The sequence below is a fragment of the Barbatula barbatula genome (genome assembly GCF_947034865.1).
Source record: "Barbatula barbatula genome assembly, chromosome: 13".
NCBI lineage: Eukaryota > Metazoa > Chordata > Actinopteri > Cypriniformes > Nemacheilidae > Barbatula > Barbatula barbatula.
In genome coordinates, this window is record NC_136776.1 from 20,367,919 (window position 1) to 20,387,792 (window position 19,874).

Consider the following 19,874-nt stretch of genomic DNA (forward strand, 5'->3'; position numbering starts at 1 on the left):
TCACCGAGTTTTGTCGCCAATCGGCTGGCAAATATAAACAGACATCTCGGTGACAACACAAATAAGCATCTCTGCTCATTAACGCACGTCGACGGCGGCCATTAATGAGTCGGCCGTGGATAGACTCGTTCATGCATAGCAAACAACCCAGCTGTTCGTATACGATTACCTGATATATGCTAAAATAAAGAGACCGGGACAGTAAACATTAAACAGCAGAGGACAGTAAACAACTTTTTGGTTTGGTTGATGGTTCGGTTGAAAGGGGTGCGACGAGATCATGCAGAGTTTCATTTATTGCTTATTTATCTGCGAGTTTTTGTTTATTTAACATGTGAAATTGTTCATACACTATATTAAAGGGGTAGTTCACCCAAACATGAACATTCTGTCATCATTTATTCTCCCCTTAACTTGTATACATTTCTGCAGAACACAAAAGAAGAGATTTTGAGGAATGTTGGTGTCCAAACAAAGGCGGTACTCATTTACACACATTGATTCTGTGTCGATACAATAGAAGTGAAATGGGTACCGCCGTTGTTTGGTTACAAACATTCTTCAAAATATCTTCTTTTGTGTTCTGCAAAAGAAAGCCAACACAACGTACCAGTAGATACCAACAGAGACCACTACAGTTTCCGTTAAGACCAATACAATTCCCAATATATCCATTAAAAGGATACAAATGTACAGTATGAGATTAATGTGTAACTATCTTTATTTTAAAGTCGCCAGTTTAAAAATATATATATTGAAAATGCAAAATTGGATACAATTTTCAAAAACTGAATATCCAACCCTTCGACTTTTAGATTTCGAGTCAGATGGGTTTTCGCAGATCTCTAAACGTACAGACGTCAACGTCTGTACGGACGTCAAAAGTCCCTTTACTTCCAGATAACGCAACAAGTTCTTACAGACGCAACCGTCCCTGTTAAGTGCGTGTGTTTCCACAAAGAGGCGTAGTTTCCTGTCTCGCACCTCCCGCTAAGAAGGTATGGCAAAGAGTTTCATCATCTCAATGTCAGACTCGGAATGTATCTTTCCACCACAGGTGGTGTGAAACTCCAAAGAGCGAGGATCCGAACACTGGGATTATGGGTAACAAGGACACCGGGATTTTACTCGTAATTCTCGATACTGCAAATCTTGTCACTAACTGACATATAGGAGCTATAGGCATTAGATTTTTAGACGCATCTATAGAACAAGACGTTAATCCTACTTATTCATCATGTCTTTTCAAACCTGTATGACTTTCGTTCTTTTGCAGAAGACAAAAAGAGATATTTTGAAGAAAGTTGGTAACGAAACAACAGTGTGCCCCATTGACTTCCATCGTATGGACACAAAACCATTGAGAAATGTCTCGGAATGAGGGTCATATAAAGGTTTTTAACACATGAGGATGGATGAATGATGACAGACTTTCTTGGGTCGCAAAATTTTGTTGTGGAGTGTTTCTTGTATGCAGTTTCTTTATATACGAATTGGAGATAAACTCACAACAGCTTGTTCGCAGACTGTTCTTTGAATCTCGTATACAGAAATAATACAGTCTAATTAAAATGTGACCTTGTGCACAGAATTGATAGTTTTACCTCGGCAAGTCTTCAACCTTTTACTTCTCCCTGGGGTTTGTAACCAATTTGTGATTAATCCGTTTTATGGATCAAATCACACGTGTCATCATAAAGTTCATTATAATCTCAACCGTGTACATTGTGTTTAAAACCAGCCATTACAAAGGTTCTGACAGTGTGTTTATTTATAAAACAGAAGCTTATATTTCTGATATATGCAAAGCTGTTAAGTGACGAAAAATACATGTGACCGTACAGCTGGTAAATTCTAATCGCAACTACATTATTTGCTACATAGGCAGCCTACAGTCAGTGGGCAAAGTAGTGCTGAGGTTTGAATCCTAGAGAACACACAAAAGAGCATATACCTTATGTAACAAACTATAAGTAGCGTCTGATAAAAGTGTATGCCAAATGCATTAATGTAAACGTAATGCATTGCATCAAGTTATGGCTTTAATAATCAGAAGTACGACATCTCTTCCATCATTTATGTTGTTATTTAACACGTGTACAGATGTGTTAACTACAGTGAGGAGATCGATGACAGCTTTTGAACATCTTTGTGTCAAGCTGTGATTTACACCCCATGTGTTATAATTAGAACTGCTGGGGATTGTCTGGTTAATGCAGCGAAATACATTTCAAATACTTGTTTTAAGTGGTTTAACTTCAGTTTTAACTTCACGTGAGCTATTGTGTTTCAATAGTATTGACTATTTTTCATAGACAATGTGTTTTCCAGACACTAGTCTGGCTGATGCTATTTTTCATTAGTGCCTATTCTCAATAAGAGCAACACGTACTGTACTAAATAAGAGCAACACGCACTGTACTAAATAAGAGCAACACGCACTGTACTAAATAAGAGCAACACGTACTGTACTAAATAAGAGCAACACGCACTGTACTAAATAAGAGCAACACGCACTGTACTAAATAAGAGCAACACGCACTGTACTAAATAAGGGCAACACGCACTGTACTAAATAAGAGCAACACGCACTGTACTAAATAAGAGCAACACGCACTGTACTAAATAAGAGCAACACGCACTGTACTAAATAGGAGCAACACGCACTGTATTAAATAAGAGCAACACGCACTGTACTAAATAAGAGCAACACGCACTGTACTAAATAAGAGCAACACGCACTGTACTAAATAAGAGCAACACGCACTGTACTAAATAAGAGCAACACGCACTGTACTAAATAAGAGCAACACGCACTGTACTAAATAAGAGCAACACGCACTGTACTAAATAAGAGCAACACGCACTGTACTAAATAAGAGCAACACGCACTGTACTAAATAAGAGCAACACGCACTGTACTAAATAAGAGCAACACGCACTGTACTAAATAAGAGCAACACGCACTGTACTAAATAAGAGCAACACGCACTGTACTAAATAAGAGCAACACGCACTGTACTAAATAGGAGCAACACGCACTGTACTAAATAGGAGCAACACGCACTGTACTAAATTGGAGCAACACGCACTGTACTAAATAAGAGCAACAGGCACTGTACTAAACAAGAGCAACACGCACTGTACTAAACAAGAGCAACACGCACTGTACTAAATAAGAGCAACACGCACTGTACTAAATAAGAGCAACACGCACTGTACTAAATAAGAGCAACACGCACTGTACTAAATAAGAGCAACACGCACTGTACTAAATAAGAGCAACACGCACTGTACTAAATAGGAGCAACACGCACTGTATTAAATAAGAGCAACACGCACTGTACTAAATAAGAGCAACACGCACTGTACTAAATAAGAGCAACACGCACTGTACTAAATAAGAGCAACACGCACTGTACTAAATAAGAGCAACACGCACTGTACTAAATAAGAGCAACACGCACTGTACTAAATAGGAGCAACACGCACTGTACTAAATAGGAGCAACACGCACTGTACTAAATTGGAGCAACACGCACTGTACTAAATTGGAGCAACACGCACTGTACTAAATAAGAGCAACACGCACTGTACTAAATAAGAGCAACAGGCACTGTACTAAATAAGAGCAACACGCACTGTACTAAATAAGAGCAACACGCACTGTACTAAATAAGAGCAACACGCACTGTACTAAATAAGAGCAACACGCACTGTACTAAATAAGAGCAACACGCACTGTACTAAATAAGAGCAACACGCACTGTACTAAATAAGAGCAACACGCACTGTACTAAATAAGAGCAACACGCACTGTACTAAATAAGAGCAACACGCACTGTACTAAATTAATAAGAGTAACACGCACTGTACTAAATTAATAAGAGTAACACGCACTGTACTAAATAGGAGCAACACGCACTGTACTAAATAAGAGCAACACGCACTGTACTAAATAGGAGCAACACGCACTGTACTAAATAAGAGCAACACGCACTGTACTAAATAAGAGCAACACGCACTGTACTAAATAAGAGCAACACGCACTGTACTAAATAAGAGCAACACGCACTGTACTAAATTGGAGCAACACGCACTGTACTAAATAAGAGTAACACGCACTGTACTAAATAGGAGCAACACGCACTGTACTAAATAGGAGCAACACGCACTGTACTAAATAAGAGCAACACGCACTGTACTAAATAGGAGCAACACGCACTGTATTAAATAAGAGCAACACGCACTGTACTAAATTAATAAGAGTAACACGCACTGTACTAAATAAGAGCAACACGCACTGTACTAAATAGGAGCAACACGCACTGTACTAAATAAGAGCAACACGCACTGTACTAAATAAGAGCAACACGCACTGTACTAAATAAGAGCAACACGCACTGTACTAAATAAGAGCAACACGCACTGTACTAAATAAGAGCAACACGCACTGTACTAAATAAGAGCAACACGCACTGTACTAAATAAGAGCAACACGCACTGTACTAAATAAGAGCAACACGCACTGTACTAAATAAGAGCAACACGCACTGTACTAAATAAGAGCAACACGCACTGTACTAAATAAGAGCAACACGCACTGTACTAAATTAATAAGAGTAACACGCACTGTACTAAATTAATAAGAGTAACACGCACTGTACTAAATAGGAGCAACACGCACTGTACTAAATAGGAGCAACACGCACTGTATTAAATAAGAGCAACACGCACTGTACTAAATAAGAGCAACACGCACTGTACTAAATAAGAGCAACACGCACTGTACTAAATAAGAGCAACACGCACTGTACTAAATAGGAGCAACACGCACTGTACTAAATAAGAGCAACACGCACTGTACTAAATAAGAGCAACACGCACTGTACTAAATAAGAGCAACACGCACTGTACTAAATAAGAGCAACACGCACTGTACTAAATTGGAGCAACACGCACTGTACTAAATAAGAGCAACACGCACTGTACTAAATAAGAGCAACACGCACTGTACTAAATAAGAGCAACACGCACTGTACTAAATTAATAAGAGTAACACGCACTGTACTAAATTAATAAGAGTAACACGCACTGTACTAAATAGGAGCAACACGCACTGTACTAAATAGGAGCAACACGCACTGTATTAAATAAGAGCAACACGCACTGTACTAAATAAGAGCAACACGCACTGTACTAAATAAGAGCAACACGCACTGTACTAAATAAGAGCAACACGCACTGTACTAAATAGGAGCAACACGCACTGTACTAAATAAGAGCAACACGCACTGTACTAAATAAGAGCAACACGCACTGTACTAAATAAGAGCAACACGCACTGTACTAAATAAGAGCAACACGCACTGTACTAAATAGGAGCAACACGCACTGTACTAAATAAGAGCAACACGCACTGTACTAAATAAGAGCAACACGCACTGTACTAAATAGGAGCAACACGCACTGTATTAAATAAGAGCAACACGCACTGTACTAAATTAATAAGAGTAACACGCACTGTACTAAATAAGAGCAACACGCACTTTTCTAAATAGGAGCAACACGCACTGTACTAAATAAGAGCAACACGCACTGTACTAAATAAGAGCAACACGCACTGTACTAAATAAGAGCAACACGCACTGTACTAAATAAGAGCAACACGCACTGTACTAAATAAGAGCAACACGCACTGTACTAAATAAGAGCAACACGCACTGTACTAAATAAGAGCAACACGCACTGTACTAAATAAGAGCAACACGCACTGTACTAAATAAGAGCAACACGCACTGTACTAAATAAGAGCAACACGCACTGTACTAAATAGGAGCAACACGCACTGTACTAAATTGGAGCAACACGCACTGTACTAATAAGAGCAACACGCACTGTACTCAATTGGAGTAACACGCACTGTACTAAATTAATAAGAGTAACATGCACTGTACTAAATTAATAAGAGTAACACGCACTGTACTAATAAGAGCAACACGCACTGTACTAATAAGAGCAACACGTACTGTACTAAATGAATAAGAGTAACACGCACTGTACTAAATGAATAACAGTAACACGCACTGTACTAAATGAATAAGAGTAACACGCACTGTACTAAATGAATAAGAGTAACACGCACTGTACTAAATGAATAAGAGTAACACGCACTGTACTAAATGAATTAGAGTAACACGCATTGTACTAAATTAATTAGAGTAACACGCACTGTACTAAATTAATAAGAGTAACACGCACTGTACTAATAAGAGCAACACGTACTGTGCTTAATAAGAGCAACACGCACTGTACTAAATTAATAAGAGTAACACGCACTGTACTAAATTGGAGTAACACGCACTGTACTAAATTAATGAGAGTAACACGCACTGTACTAAATTAATAAGAGTAACACGCACTGTACTGATAAGAGCAACACGTACTGGACTAAATTAGAGCATGTATCATAATTCATAAAATGCATGTGGGGTAAAGGGGAGAAAGAACTCCATGCATTCTCTGAAGGCAGCTGCACTGGAGATTACAGAAGAGAGAGCTGTTTTCAGGCCGTAGATCAGATCCTTCAAGCGTGATGACTCATCACCCCAGTTTTTTCCTCTCCATCTCTTAGGTTCAAATCACGAAGGCACACGTAGGAGAGTGTTCCAAAACTGCCGTCTATTTACTTTTTTCTTCCTTGTAGTGATCCTCTCTGGAAACCCTTTTCTAGAGAGGTCTCTGTTCCCCTCAGTGCAGGCAGTCTCCGGGCTCCAATTAGGTGCCTTTAATGGTTAGCAAGGGCACTTAAAGTTACTCTTATAAAAGTTCTCCAAGAGAGTTGGAAAATAAAAAATGGATGGTGTCTTTCGTCTGGACTGGGTTTCTTTACCTTTGGCTTCCCATCACTAAACAAAAAAAAAATCTTATTTTAGCATCTTACAATAATGCAAAAGCTTAGTTAGTATTGAGATCTGTAGGTTGACCTCTCCGTGTGTAACCAGAGCAATCCAAAATCTGACACCAAACAAGGCTTCAAACCCGTACAGTACAGGGTGAAGTTTCATTTAGAAATCCACTCACGGTCTTCTCGACAGTGTTTTAAAACCGGTGCTTAAAGGGTGGGTGTGCGCGGAGCTTTATAATCTCACTCGACAGGAAATTGGGCCTTTAAAATGCTAATTTGCTCTCACCTTCCTCCGAGCGGAACCGGGCGTACGAGGTATCATATTGTCTATGTAAACTCGGCTCCGTGGAAGCGATTTTAGTTAAAATTTCAAGCAATAAATTTGTTGCATGCTCCGATTGTTTTCAAGAAGATAGTTATTCATGAAACACCTGCTACAACTCAATGCCCTTTGACCTTCAAAGCGTTGCCTGCACAGAGCAAAACAGTCTCTCTTTAAGGATTACAATGTCGTGTCTTTGAGGTATAAAGATCATAGGCGATTGTCAGGATAAACAAGCCCATAAGGACAAATGTTGGCGGTGAGAGCGACTCATTTAAGTTTTGTCTAGTAATATAAGTTTAATTGACACAAAAACTGTGAAATCCTCATGCCATCATATGTGTATACGACTTTCTTCAGTTGAAAGACATACAGACATCGTGTTCGGAAGCAAAACGATGGGATTGTGAACAATAATGAACTTATTTAGCAAATGTTCAAAACAAACGTCAAATCCCATTGGCTCTAGTGACATTTCGACACGAAATATTTGGTTTGTTTGTTTATTGTTTTTTACAACACACACATTTACAATTGGATACGTAAAAAGGAATGTAAAAAGGAAATTATAAATATTAAGCCTACAAAATTCAGTGTCACGTCACACAGGCCTCTCCTAAGTTTAATTGTAGGTTAAGTCTGGTGTTAGTTTTCCTAAATAATCAAATATTGATTGTTCTCTCTCTCTCTCTCTCTCTCTCTCTCTCTCTCTCTCTCTCTCACACACACACACACACACACACACACATGGTTTCCTTTTATGGTATATCTATATTTGTACGCGGCTTCTGAAGCAACTTGACAAAACCTTTGTGTTAAACTGAAGTAAGTAGTCATAACACCCGTGAGGTCGTGAGGGTAAATATTTTACTGGATTTTCATCTCTGAGCAAATGAGCATCATGGACCGCCTTTAATCTCAGCTGTCAATGCGTAAAGAGCGCACAACAGTATCCACAGTGGTCTCATGCTTCCACCTAGTGGTATGTAGTGACTTATTGATCTGAATCTAATGAAGCAAGAATTATTTTACGACACAAAATCTCAAGCTAATAACCTCACGTGTTGGAGTACCAAGTTCTCTTAGCAAACACTACAATGCAGGTGTCTAAATGACATCCAGACAGACTTGAACTGTCTCTCTCTCTCCGGGTGGACCAGGGATGACCAGCAGCACATGTGATACGGATTTTAAAGGCAACGTCGTCCGTCTGTAAACCCTCGGAGCTAAATTTAGCACCAGGTCGGACACGACGTACAAAATATTATTCTAGATCACCGAGGTTAGCTCTGCCTTGATATGAGTTTGGTAATTGGTGAGAACGTCATTTCCACCCAAGGTCCTCCACTCTTACCCAATAGCTCGTACGTGTGCTTGAACGTGCATTTATTTATATAGTCCTCCTTTGGGCCATGACAGGTGGCACCCTCGGTTCCACCTGTCCAGCCCTTTCCGCGTCCACATGGTGGCGGACCACTCCAGAAAGGGCGCAGCCATTCAAGCAATGGCATGCTTAAGTGCCACGGGGCCACGGAAGACCTCCGGACACCGGATCAGACGCAGCTGCCCCCGGCTGCTATTTTCACTCATCTTAAAGCGCCATGGGCAGCCAGCATCTGCGCCATGGGCTACCCGCGACAAGCAGCGTGTTTCAGCGCACCATGAAGTCCACGCGTCCCGCGCACGACACCCAGAGTCTGCCCTCCGACCCCGACGAGCTCGACAGCGCGAGCGACAGCTCCGAGAAATCCACCGGGAGCCCCGCGCGGGGCGACAGGGAAGGCGCGCGGCGCCGCAGGCTCGCGGGCGTGAGCAAACAGCGTCAGGCGGCTAACGCGCGAGAGCGAGACCGCACGCACAGCGTCAACACGGCCTTCACGGCCCTGCGCACCCTCATCCCCACGGAGCCGGCGGAGAGGAAGCTGTCGAAAATCGAGACCCTGCGATTGGCGTCCAGCTACATTTCGCACCTGGCCAACGTGCTGCTGCTCGGGGACGACTGCAGGGACGGACAGCCGTGTCTGAAGTATCACAACATCTTACAAAGCAACAACAACCTCAAAAGTTCTCCGGTGCGACCCATCTGCACATTTTGCCTTAGTAACCAAAGGAAAATGGTGAGTCTTTAAAGTTGCTCAAACATATTTTTTAAACTAACCATAATGAATAGAATACTACAGCATTAAATATACTTTATGTATTAATACAGAATAATTCATACATCCACTAAGTGTGGTTTACTACAGTTGCCTACCCTACACCCTACTGTAGTGAATACATTGATATGTTTTTATAATTTTCTATAATGAATAAAGTTATGTTTTATGATATGGTCACTGTGTGCTATATAATTATGACGGTAAGTTATAGCAGATTCAATCTACAATTTATGCATTCATATGTGGACGGCAGTGAAGCATTCACTACATGAAATTTTTTCTTTATATTACATTATTATAACATACATAACAAATGCAGTACTTTCTTATACACGTATGTACACGCATACACATGTAGCCTACTTGAGAGTAAAAGTACTAAATGCATATCATTTGAAGCATTTGTTTCCCGAATCGCATCCTCGTCCTTTGCGTTTACACCAATGCACACAACGCTTCTACAATACGCACAATAACGTTTGCATCCTTGACCCAGAATGGTGAACAAACGTGCAAAACACGATGACTGTGAACTGCTTGTCTAACCACTTTATTTTCTTTTGCAGTCAAGAGACGGGGACAAGCACACGACTGCGTGACACCAAAGGTGTTCAGACTTGACAGCTGCTATGCACGAGCCCCAACTCCTGAATGTTTACATGTAAAGAGACATCAACCTTGCACAGAGACACGATATTCTGCTGTATGTTTTTATTTCTAAACTTCTGGAGACAGACGAAAAGATTGGCGAAGAGAGACGAATCTAGGAATACTGCACTTTTTCACTTGCGTTTACCGTCTGCGTGCATGTGTGCCCCCTTATCAAGCGTGTTTTGGTTAATGTAACCGGAGAACATGTGTAAAGTTGCACCTGGTCGAAGGCTATTTCAGTATCAGATATAGTAATGCACACCATCCCTTGCCTTAAAAAAACACTCCTGTGTCTGCCTGCGCGCGTCACATGATGGAAATCAAAACCATGGGCTTTGCAGCGGTCGCTGTCAGTACAACGGCGGGCAAAAGCTCATCCCCTCCCTCGGTCCCAGGACAGAGCCGTGATCCCAACTTGGACATACAGTAAACAAGATTCTAACCTCTCGGTTGGGTCGAGCGTGCTTTTTTATTATACACTTGTAGCGCGCGCTTTAATGCTCTAGAGGAACGCGATGTGCCCTTTCTGTTACCCGGCCTTCGGATCCTAAAGCGTGCACTTCAAGGTGCATTTAAAGGGATAGTCTGCCCCAAAATGAAAATTGTGTCATGAGTTACTCGCCTCAAGTTGTTCCAAATCTGCATACGTTTCTTTGTTCTGTTGAGCACAAAGAAAAATATTTGGATGCATGTTAGTAACACAACTTTTTTGAGTCAACATTGACTACCCTAGTATGTCATGTAAAATGTATTGTATTTATATTTTTTGTTCAGGAAACATATAGGTCTGAGGCACCTTTAACTACCTTTTGAATTTTCCTGCAATGGTAGTCAATATCCCAGAAATCTCAGTTGCTAACATTCTTTCAAATAGCTTTGTTTTAGAAATGTAGACAGGTTTGGAACAACTTGCATAATTCATGACAGAATTTCCATTTTTGGGTGGAGTATTAATATTTTAATGCAACTTATTGCTCAATACCAGATTCGCTCCACAACAATGGACAACAGGAACGCAAACTGTGTGAAAACATGAATTTGTGGTTGTTAGTGCACTTAAACTTGCACTATATGTCAACAGTAAAAAAAGAGCTTAACTTTTCTGCACTGCAATGGCGTTTTGACATTCAGGAATTTTTACAACATAGGTTACAGTTAAATGTCAAATTTACTTCCATGGTCCTTTTTGTTTAGACATATCATTTCAGAAGCAAAATGGTTTGTGAAAGCAGCTTTATGTTGACTAGTCCACTGAACTTTTTTGTTTAATCCTAATGGCATTTTATGTAATGTGTATTTCATGTTTATATCAGAATTATTTAGTACTAAAAGTAGCTATATTAAACAGAAATGTTCGTGGCATGTGTTGCACATAAGTCAGTGACAGGTTTTGGATATTTTTTCTTTAGCTGCATTCAGTGGTCAATGAATCTCACGCATTGCCTCGAAACGAAACAATATTGATGAATTACGGTTTACTATATTGCATTTATTGCCAGTCATTTGTATATAACTTACCCCAATATTTAAAATTGCATTTCACCACTGATATGGCCTACCTCGAAACATTGCGATACTTGAACTACCTTCTAAGAGTGTTCTTTGCACATGCCAAACATCCAAGAGCTGCTATATAATAAAGTATTTTTGTAAAGACTTGCACTGTGACTATTTTCAAATACATGATCTCCTTCACACTGAAAGCTTGACACACCCCCCTGGAAAAGCATCAAATACAAATGTTGCTTAAATGTTTCAACAGTTTCATACTAGATGTGGCTAGTACTGAAGTGTATTTACTTAGACAATTTTACTTCTCTACATTATAAAACATAGCATACTTTACTGCTCAAAGTAAACACACTGATAAAATAGATACATGAAAATGACCACTTAACCAGCAGGCAAAAACAAATTCAAGACCCAGACCGAAAACTCATACTTCGAATTCTTTATTTGTTAAAAAAAAGTCAATCAGTAATTCAGATGAAAGAAATTGGAGACAAATAAGATGGAGATACATCAGGAGTCATTTAAGGGTCTTTAAAGGATCGTTTTTTTTAGCACTGTACAGTTTTGTAGGCAGGGAACGGAACGCTGATGTTATGAGAGCAAGACCTTTGGCAATAACATCACAAGGAGAAAGGTTTACTATGTTTTCCCCTTTGCGGACACTGCTCATGACAGGGCATGAAGGCATCTATTCCATATAGAAAAGGGCGTCTTAAAAGCAAACAAGGCAGCCTGATCTAATTCAATGGAATGTCAATTCTTAAAGGAATCATAATTTAAGATGTTCCGACTGGCGACACTTAAAGTTCCTTGAGCGAGTAAATAATTACAAAGGTTGACCACAACTTTTGTGCTATCTTAAGTGTAAACCTTATTAGAAAAACCTGTTAAAATTAACCATTTGTTATCAAGCCCTTAAATGACATCTAAATGTTATGGTTTGAAAAACAGGAGGTAGAACTGGAAAAAAAGGGGGAATTAGACGAGCACTTCTGTAACAAAACATTCTGCCGGCATGTTTAGTCTGCCTCTTCTTCCTCAGATTCGGACTCTGAAACAAACATGGTATAAAATGACACAACGGGGAAATTATTTTTAACATTCTAGCTACAAATCCTAAAGTGTTTCAAACCCCATTAACAAGACAAGTCACTTACCCTCTTCGGCGTTTTTCAGCCATTCCACAAACTTCTTCATCTGCTCCAGGAAGACACTCTTTCCTTTGGCCACGTGGCCTTCTGTGTACCACTTCAAAATAACCTCCTCGCTCAAAACATCAGCTATAAGTAAAAAGCCACGTTAGACTATAATTCAACTATTAGCTACGCAATTGACAATATCGTAGAGTTTGCACACCTTTATAAAGCAGCACCACGATCTTCTGGAAGGAATTCATGAAGTGGATGTTGTCGTAGCAGTACTCCTGGATCTTCAACAGAAGCGTGAGCTCGGACAGGCCCTGGGAAGTGAAGGCCTTCAGCAGAGGGCTGTATTGCTGCAAAGACAATTTTCAGAAACGTTTACCACCACAAAACACATTTCACACACAGTTTGGGAAAACAAAAGGGTTACGGTCTCTGCCCTACAGCAAGTTCGCTACCTTCAAGAGTTTGATGGCTTGCTCTGTGACAAGCTCCTCCTTTTTATTCCACTCCACGGAGCTCATGACACTGGACCACACGATGCCGATCATTGTCTGCTCTGAAATGTTCGTTTTCTTCATCTCCTCACGAACATAGGCAATGATCTGATGAATAATAAACATTGATGAAGAATAAACACTAAATTCGCGCAACATTTAAGATAACTCAACTTAGTTATTGAACACAATATTAAGACATTTACAAGTCAAACACAAAATGAAAACAAAAGGAGTAACAATAAGCAGAAGCAGCATTGGTGGCCACTCACGTCTTTGAGGGTCTCGCCGCGAGCCATCTGCTCCTGCAGCTCCTTCTGAAGCTCTTTGCGAGCTCCAATGGACTGCTGGTTGCGTGCAAAGTCCGAGAGCTCCTTCAGCCCAGCATCAGTGAAATACTTCGAGAAGTGTTCGCAGCTACGCTTGTTGGCGGGGAACAGCTCCTGATGCGTGAAAAAACAAAAAATCAAAAACATCAAATCTGAATCTTCTTAAAGGAATGCAACGGAAACTCTGGTTTAACAAGTTTTCATTCAAAAACATACAATTTGGTTTTTTTAACAAATAAAGAACTAACCATCAGCCTATTGTCCATGCCAACTTTACGAAGGCAAGCAGAAATGGAGCTGATATCCTTCTCGTTGATCCAGGATTTGAACAGTTTTACGGCGAAGGCAGCGGACACACCTGAAACGAAACGTTTGTGAGGACCCCCACACTCTGCTATAAATTAAAAGTCCGGCAGTCACGTTAAACCAGTCTAGACGTTTCTCCTCACCTTCCTTAACCAAGTTCTCGTTGTAGAGGCTGTTCAGGATGGAGGCCGATATATTGCCATTGGCCAGTAAGATACCGGTAAGCATGGCCAATTTGTTCCTCTCGGACTCCGTGAACCCTTTTAAAAACAGCAGCAGCTGGTACACAATAGGGTTAAAACGAAATTACAAAAAGATGAGATTTCCAATTGCACTTCATTTGCCTAACAAACATGTTGGAAGTTAAATCCGAGTCAAGTCAACCAGTGACTCTCACCTTTTTAATCTCTTCTTCAAAACCTTTCTCCAGGTACTTGTAACGCCTGATCAGCTTGTTAAAAACCTACGGGCCAACAGAAGGAATGTTTTCAAATGTGCCGCAGTTTGTGTGTTTGGGGAACTGATAGGATTGGCGTCAATGCAATTCCCGAACAAGCTTGAAAACAAGATGGCATTTAGATGTGGAACAGTCAGGCACAGGAGATGGGGAATACCTGAGCGTAAGCCTGCATGGTCTCCAGGTCTTCACTCGCCGTGAAGAGGCAGAACTCCGTACGAGTCAGGTCATCAGATAAGGTTCCTCCTGGGGCTGTGAGGAGGGAATTCAAGAAAGCGAATTAAAACTCATTTAAAAAAAAGAGCCCAGCGAAACATGGGTTATAATCAGTATAGAAATCCCCTCGGACCAAATATCGCCATTTAAATATTTAATGGTTCCTGTGATTTTCCCGACAGTTGTATGCCTTTCTAAGTGAAGGCTTACCCAGCATTCCTCCAGCCACCAGGATGTCGAAGAGTGTCTCAGCATACCGACGGTAGTCAAGTTTGGCACCAGAGGCATCGAGGAACTTCGCAACCGCTTCCAAATCAGAGCCAGTTTGGTTCAAGCCTTGAACGATACTTTCTTGAAACTGAGAGGGGTCAAATCTCTCCTTTTCATCTGTGGGGAAAGAAGGAAATTGAATGTGAAAATGAATTTGCTTTTAATGGGACAGCTGTATCGCATGTTCTTACCTCTTTTACGAGTTTTAAAACGCTGGCCAGTAAGCGTTGGCTTTTGCTGCTTTTGATTATTCATAAAAGACACCTGTGTGCAAAAAAACCCCCAGAAGTTAATGCAATTCTCAATGCAAGGGATTGTGTCAAAAACTAGAATGACAAAAATATGATGCATCATTTTTTCATATACACACGTGACCTAAAAACAGTAAACAAAAGGCCTTTAATGACCGATTAAGCCCAACCTGGCAACTCTTAGTAATTAAGCCAACGTGCAGGAATGATCAGAATCCCATTACATTCAGCACATGGCACGACAGCTATAATTTATATAAAACTGAACCTTTATAATTGTATATATATATATATTAAGACACAATTGTACGAAACGTTTCAGTCTATATAGTCAAACTAACAGTCCGAACCTCACGCGCCTGTCTCACGCTACAGCTAACGTTAAGCTAACCGGTTAAATGAGGCCTAACCGCTTCAGTAACTAACAAAAAAAAAAACATAACACCATTTTGTTGCTTGACATTTAATAAGCTCGATTATCGACAACTAGACGTTTTCGTGTGATCACACATAACTGACGAATTCGTTATTTTCATTATTTGGCTATAACATGTCGCGAGCCCCGCCACCATGACTTAAAACAGCTGATGTCAAAGCGGAGCAAAAAGCCCCAAAAATCGGACATTTGTAAACGTAAAAGCAACTCGTGTACGTCCACGAGGTGTGCGTGTAAAGACAATTTAGCGTTTACCGAAATTAATGCTGATAAAAAACGGCTTTTAATCCCAAGAAGCAAGACAATAGCAGATCCGAACCCAACACACAAAACCCTCGCGGACGGCAAGAGGATGGAGTCACTGCGCTTGCGCGGAAGAAGAGGGGGGAGCAATCGATCGGTACATTTGGGGGGAGTAAGGGGGAGAGGTTGCGTCTATATTTAAGAAAAACGCATATGTTACGTTTATAAGAAACAAATAACGTTGAAACTCAATTTAAATATATTAAATGTAAAGATTTAATAACACAGCGAGTTGGTCTGGCCATACGTTGCTCGTGTTGGTGTATGTTTGCAAGCGTATCGAATATGACCACCCCTCTTGGTTAGTTTTGACTTTATGAATCCTTTGGATCATACCATTTTGAGGACGGGAGGGTTCGGTTTTGTTCAATAGTCAACGTTTACACATGTTTTGTAATATGTTCATTTTACATTATAGGTTTTCATAATGAAGCATTTTTAAAAGTTAAATCTATTAAATCTGTGGGCATTGTTTCACCACACGTGATATTATAATAACCTAGTTATAGGTTAATTTAACATGATGCATTTTAGACACTGTTACCAGGCCACTTTATATGTGTTTTTTCTATATTGACTCAGTTAGTTGGCATATAAAAGGTCTGGTGAACCTGTCTATAATCGATCCATCCATCCATCCATCTCGAATCAAACTGCCTGTTAATACCACTGCTTTGAAACATTTAAAATCCAAGAACCATGGTGTTTTTTGGTGGATTATATTTAGAGACCCCATCTCTAATCCTACAAAGTTTTGGTGTGTCCTTTAAGAAGCATTTCTCATGAAACACTAAATAAATTACATTATGAATTTTGCCTTGTTCGTGCTTTTTTGGATATTTAGGGTTTGATAGAAAAGTATTGGGTGGAGTAAGGGTGCAGGATCAGCAAAGGACCTTGAGTTGGGATTCAAACACGGCTCGTCGGAGGTGCAATTGCACTATATGTCAGTGCGCTAACCACAAGGCTATTGGTGCCAACCAAACCAAGAAATTTGAACACATTTCAGAACAAAACTTACTGTGTTTCATGCTTTATACAAAATTATGCATAATCTACTGTCGATATGTTAGCAGCTTGATGCAGATTCATGAGCAGAAATATCTGAAGACTAACTATTCGTCAATAAACACAACCATAATATATTCTAACAAACTATTTGGTATTGACTGAGAAAAAACATTCAATGGTATAAAAATGATGAGCCTCATAAACGAAACAAAGCGCAAGTGATTGAGATATATCCTTGTGTGAAGTTCTGGTGATTTAAGATTTATGATGACAACATAGAGAACTTTCAAAGCAATTGGGACAAAAATTGTATGGCGTTCACTGCAAATGATCATGTTCATATGAAAAATTGAATTAACTTTGAAACAGAATTATAAGTCATATTGAGCTCAGCTATTATCTCTCAGAGTCAAACGACGTTGACACACATTTAAACGGATCAATTAAGTTTTCACAAATAAGCATTCTATAAATCTGTCAGTAGAAAACTATTGTTCTGGTGCAATTACTGTACATCATGTCCACTTCAGTGGATTAGTAAAACAATCTCAAGAAGCTTCTGTAAGGTTTTGGACTAACAGGCGAGGTCAGCGTCCCTCCCTAGTTAAATACATTAGACCCTGGACACCAAAACCTACCCATAATCCCCTGTAGACCCACCTACACAGATGAATATAAAGTCCAGGTCAGACAGCACACAGACACCAAACATCAGGACAAGAGCATCCAGAACATCTCAACACACTGAGACAACATGAACACAAGAGCCTCCTTCTCCATTCTGCTGCTGCTGTGTGGCGTCTCACAGGCTTTATTTCTCACGGTAAAACCCTGACTAGCCTCTTGGTCTCTTCTGTAAGAAAAATGTTCGATGAGTAATTTCATGCATTTATCTGTCAACAGGAGCCAAAGGTTTTAGGAATGTTAGATCCTGAAGATGTGGACATCACTACAAAGATTTTGGACTCCAACAATGGTCAGACACTAAAAATGACATTTTTAAATTCACTTTAAGACATATTGTGAAACTTCATCAATATCGCTTTCTTTCCACACAGGATCTACTGAACTCCTGATTGAAGGAGATCTGGTGTTTCCCAAAACCAGAAATGCTCTTTTCTGCTTTAACAACAACTGTTTCTGGAAGAAAAACAGCAATAATCTAGTGGAGGTGCCCTACACAGTGAACAGTGAATTCAGTAAGTAAACCTCCTTCATCTCGTCACACATTTATCATTCATATCAATGTCATTCTCAAACCATCACCCGTCTTCTCTGCAGCATATAACGAGAAGATGATTATCGAGAACGCCATGACGACCTTCCACAGCAAAACCTGCATCCGCTTTGTGCCCAGATCATCTCAGACAGACTACATCAGTATTCAGAACAAAGACGGGTGAGGACAATCATACCATATCAACAAGACACATTGAAACACTCTTAGTCCACAAGAAGAAGATCAGAACATTGATATGTGCTCTTGTTTTCTCTCTCCTCTCAGGTGTTACTCTTCTCTTGGTAGAACAGGTGGCCAACAGGTTCTCTCTCTGAACAGAAACGGCTGTGTGTACCACGGCATTGTTCAACATGAGCTCAATCACGCCCTGGGTTTCTACCACGAGCAAACCAGGAGCGACCGCGACCAGTACGTCAAGATCAACTGGGAGTATGTCTCTCCTGCTATGGCCTACAACTTCCAGAAACAGAACACCAACAATCAAAACACTCCATACGACTACGGCTCCATCATGCACTATGGAAGAACGGCCTTCACCAACCAGGCTGGAATGAGAACCATCACCCCCATTCCTGATGCGTCTGTGCAAATCGGACAGAGACAGGAAATGTCAAACATCGACATCCTGAGGATCAACAAACTGTACGGATGCTCTATCTGAGATCTTATGAAGACGTGATGTTACTGATCATATAATAGAGTGATAGAATTGTGTCTGTAGATAAATAATGGCATGAGGTGATGTACTTTGTCTATTAATGGTGGTGGATTTCTGAAGTATTTGATGATTGTATTGGGAAAAATAAAATGGGTTAAATATCAAAATGAAACATGTTTGTCATTCAGTGGACTATTTTTTAATTATCAGAAACTAAATGAATCAAAAGATCTCTACTGGAACAGAAAGGACGTCAGAATTAATCACGTCATTCTCTTACAACAAAACTCACTGTGTTTTATGCTGTATGCAGAATTATACATAATAATAAAACATTTGTTCAATAAAGCAAATCGTTAAATGTTTTTAACCAGATGGTTTTTAATTAAGTCGGAAAATCTTCAATAGATATAAAGACAATAAACCTTATGAATACAATGAACAAAGGTGCATCTGGCAGAGATACAGACCACGTGTGATTCTGGTAATAACACCCCTTACAAAACTTACACTTAAGTAAAGTTAAATAAATATAAATATTTTAAGTACACCTTTTGCAGTAAGTATACTAACATCATTGTTTTAGTATACATTATGTACTTTGAGTAATAATTGAAGTATTTCAGTTTAAACCTTTTAGTTTGTAAACTTATATTTTTAAGTATACTTATTAAGTATACATTTTAATAATATCATGAAACATAATAGAATTGCTGTGCGAATAAATTACTTTTCAAACAATAAATGAATTGAAATAAGCCACTGCATTCGTGTCATTTTTGTGCATTTAAACCATGGAAGGCATGGTCAAGTCTTTCATCCTGTTATGTCACATCATGTGATGTGATTCAGTCAAAACGCTCATTCAACCTCAGTTGGTGTTCAGTAACTCAGGAGAAGCTTCAGTGACACAACGCTCTGATCATCATGTCCCGTCCATCTGTGAACAACGAGCTGATCTTCTACATTAATGGCAAGAAGGTATGTTTCCATCACAAATACTGATTTAAAAATGATGTTAAACGTTACAGATAAATGTTCATGGTTTTGGTCAATGTTTAGTTTATCGTAGAATTTTGTTTTGTGTTCCTGTAATTTGATTGGTAGAGAAATACAAAGTATTCGAAGGAAACACATATCATAAATGTTGAATGCACTTGGTTTGCTTAGAAGTGTCTGCCAAATGAATACAGTTAATAGTGTTTCA

The 19,874-nt window shown here is 39.8% G+C and overlaps 3 protein-coding genes across 3 annotated transcripts; 2 read left to right on the forward strand and 1 right to left on the reverse strand.

Annotated features, from left to right (window-relative positions):
- The first annotated feature begins 8,451 nt into the window (after positions 1-8,451).
- Positions 8,452-11,698, forward strand: LOC306902373 (transcription factor 15). Its single transcript, XM_079470890.1, has 2 exons — positions 8,452-9,346; positions 9,955-11,698. Exons 1-2 carry the CDS (start codon positions 8,831-8,833, stop codon positions 9,985-9,987), a joined length of 549 nt encoding a protein of 182 aa, XP_079327016.1. The 5' UTR covers positions 8,452-8,830; the 3' UTR covers positions 9,988-11,698.
- Positions 11,699-11,975: 277 nt separating this feature from the next.
- On the reverse strand, positions 11,976-16,049 carry bzw1a (basic leucine zipper and W2 domains 1a). Its single transcript, XM_079470997.1, has 12 exons — positions 15,711-16,049; positions 14,960-15,032; positions 14,709-14,885; positions 14,440-14,534; positions 14,223-14,288; positions 13,969-14,104; positions 13,768-13,877; positions 13,463-13,633; positions 13,152-13,298; positions 12,908-13,046; positions 12,709-12,831; positions 11,976-12,602 (listed from the first exon to the last, which is right to left on the reverse strand). Exons 2-12 carry the CDS (start codon positions 15,021-15,023, stop codon positions 12,571-12,573), a joined length of 1,260 nt encoding a protein of 419 aa, XP_079327123.1. The 5' UTR covers positions 15,024-15,032; positions 15,711-16,049; the 3' UTR covers positions 11,976-12,570.
- A 1,474-nt stretch (positions 16,050-17,523) lies between these two features.
- Positions 17,524-18,670, forward strand: LOC306903002 (hatching enzyme 1.2-like; the record flags this gene model as incomplete). The annotated part of the gene is made up of 5 exons (XM_079471922.1): positions 17,524-17,592; positions 17,673-17,745; positions 17,828-17,968; positions 18,051-18,168; positions 18,274-18,670. 5 exons carry the CDS (start codon positions 17,524-17,526, stop codon positions 18,668-18,670), a joined length of 798 nt encoding a protein of 265 aa, XP_079328048.1.
- Between the last annotated feature and the right edge of the window lie 1,204 nt (positions 18,671-19,874).

What these genes read in the sequence shown, in the direction of transcription:
- LOC306902373 (XM_079470890.1), top strand. Translation starts at nt 8,831, where the DNA reads ATGGGCAGCCAGCATCTGCGCCATGGGCTACCCGCGACAAGCAGCGTG. An exon ending in TTAGTAACCAAAGGAAAATG is followed by an intron (nt 9,347 to 9,954) that starts GTGAGTCTTTAA and finishes TTTCTTTTGCAG; the next exon opens with TCAAGAGACGGGGACAAGCA.
- bzw1a (XM_079470997.1), bottom strand. Translation starts at nt 15,023, where the DNA reads ATGAATAATCAAAAGCAGCAAAAGCCAACGCTTACTGGCCAGCGTTTT. An exon ending in GGTGGCTGGAGGAATGCTGG is followed by an intron (nt 14,535 to 14,708) that starts GTAAGCCTTCAC and finishes CCCTCCTCACAG; the next exon opens with CCCCAGGAGGAACCTTATCT. An exon ending in CGTGGTGCTGCTTTATAAAG is followed by an intron (nt 12,832 to 12,907) that starts GTGTGCAAACTC and finishes TTTTACTTATAG; the next exon opens with CTGATGTTTTGAGCGAGGAG.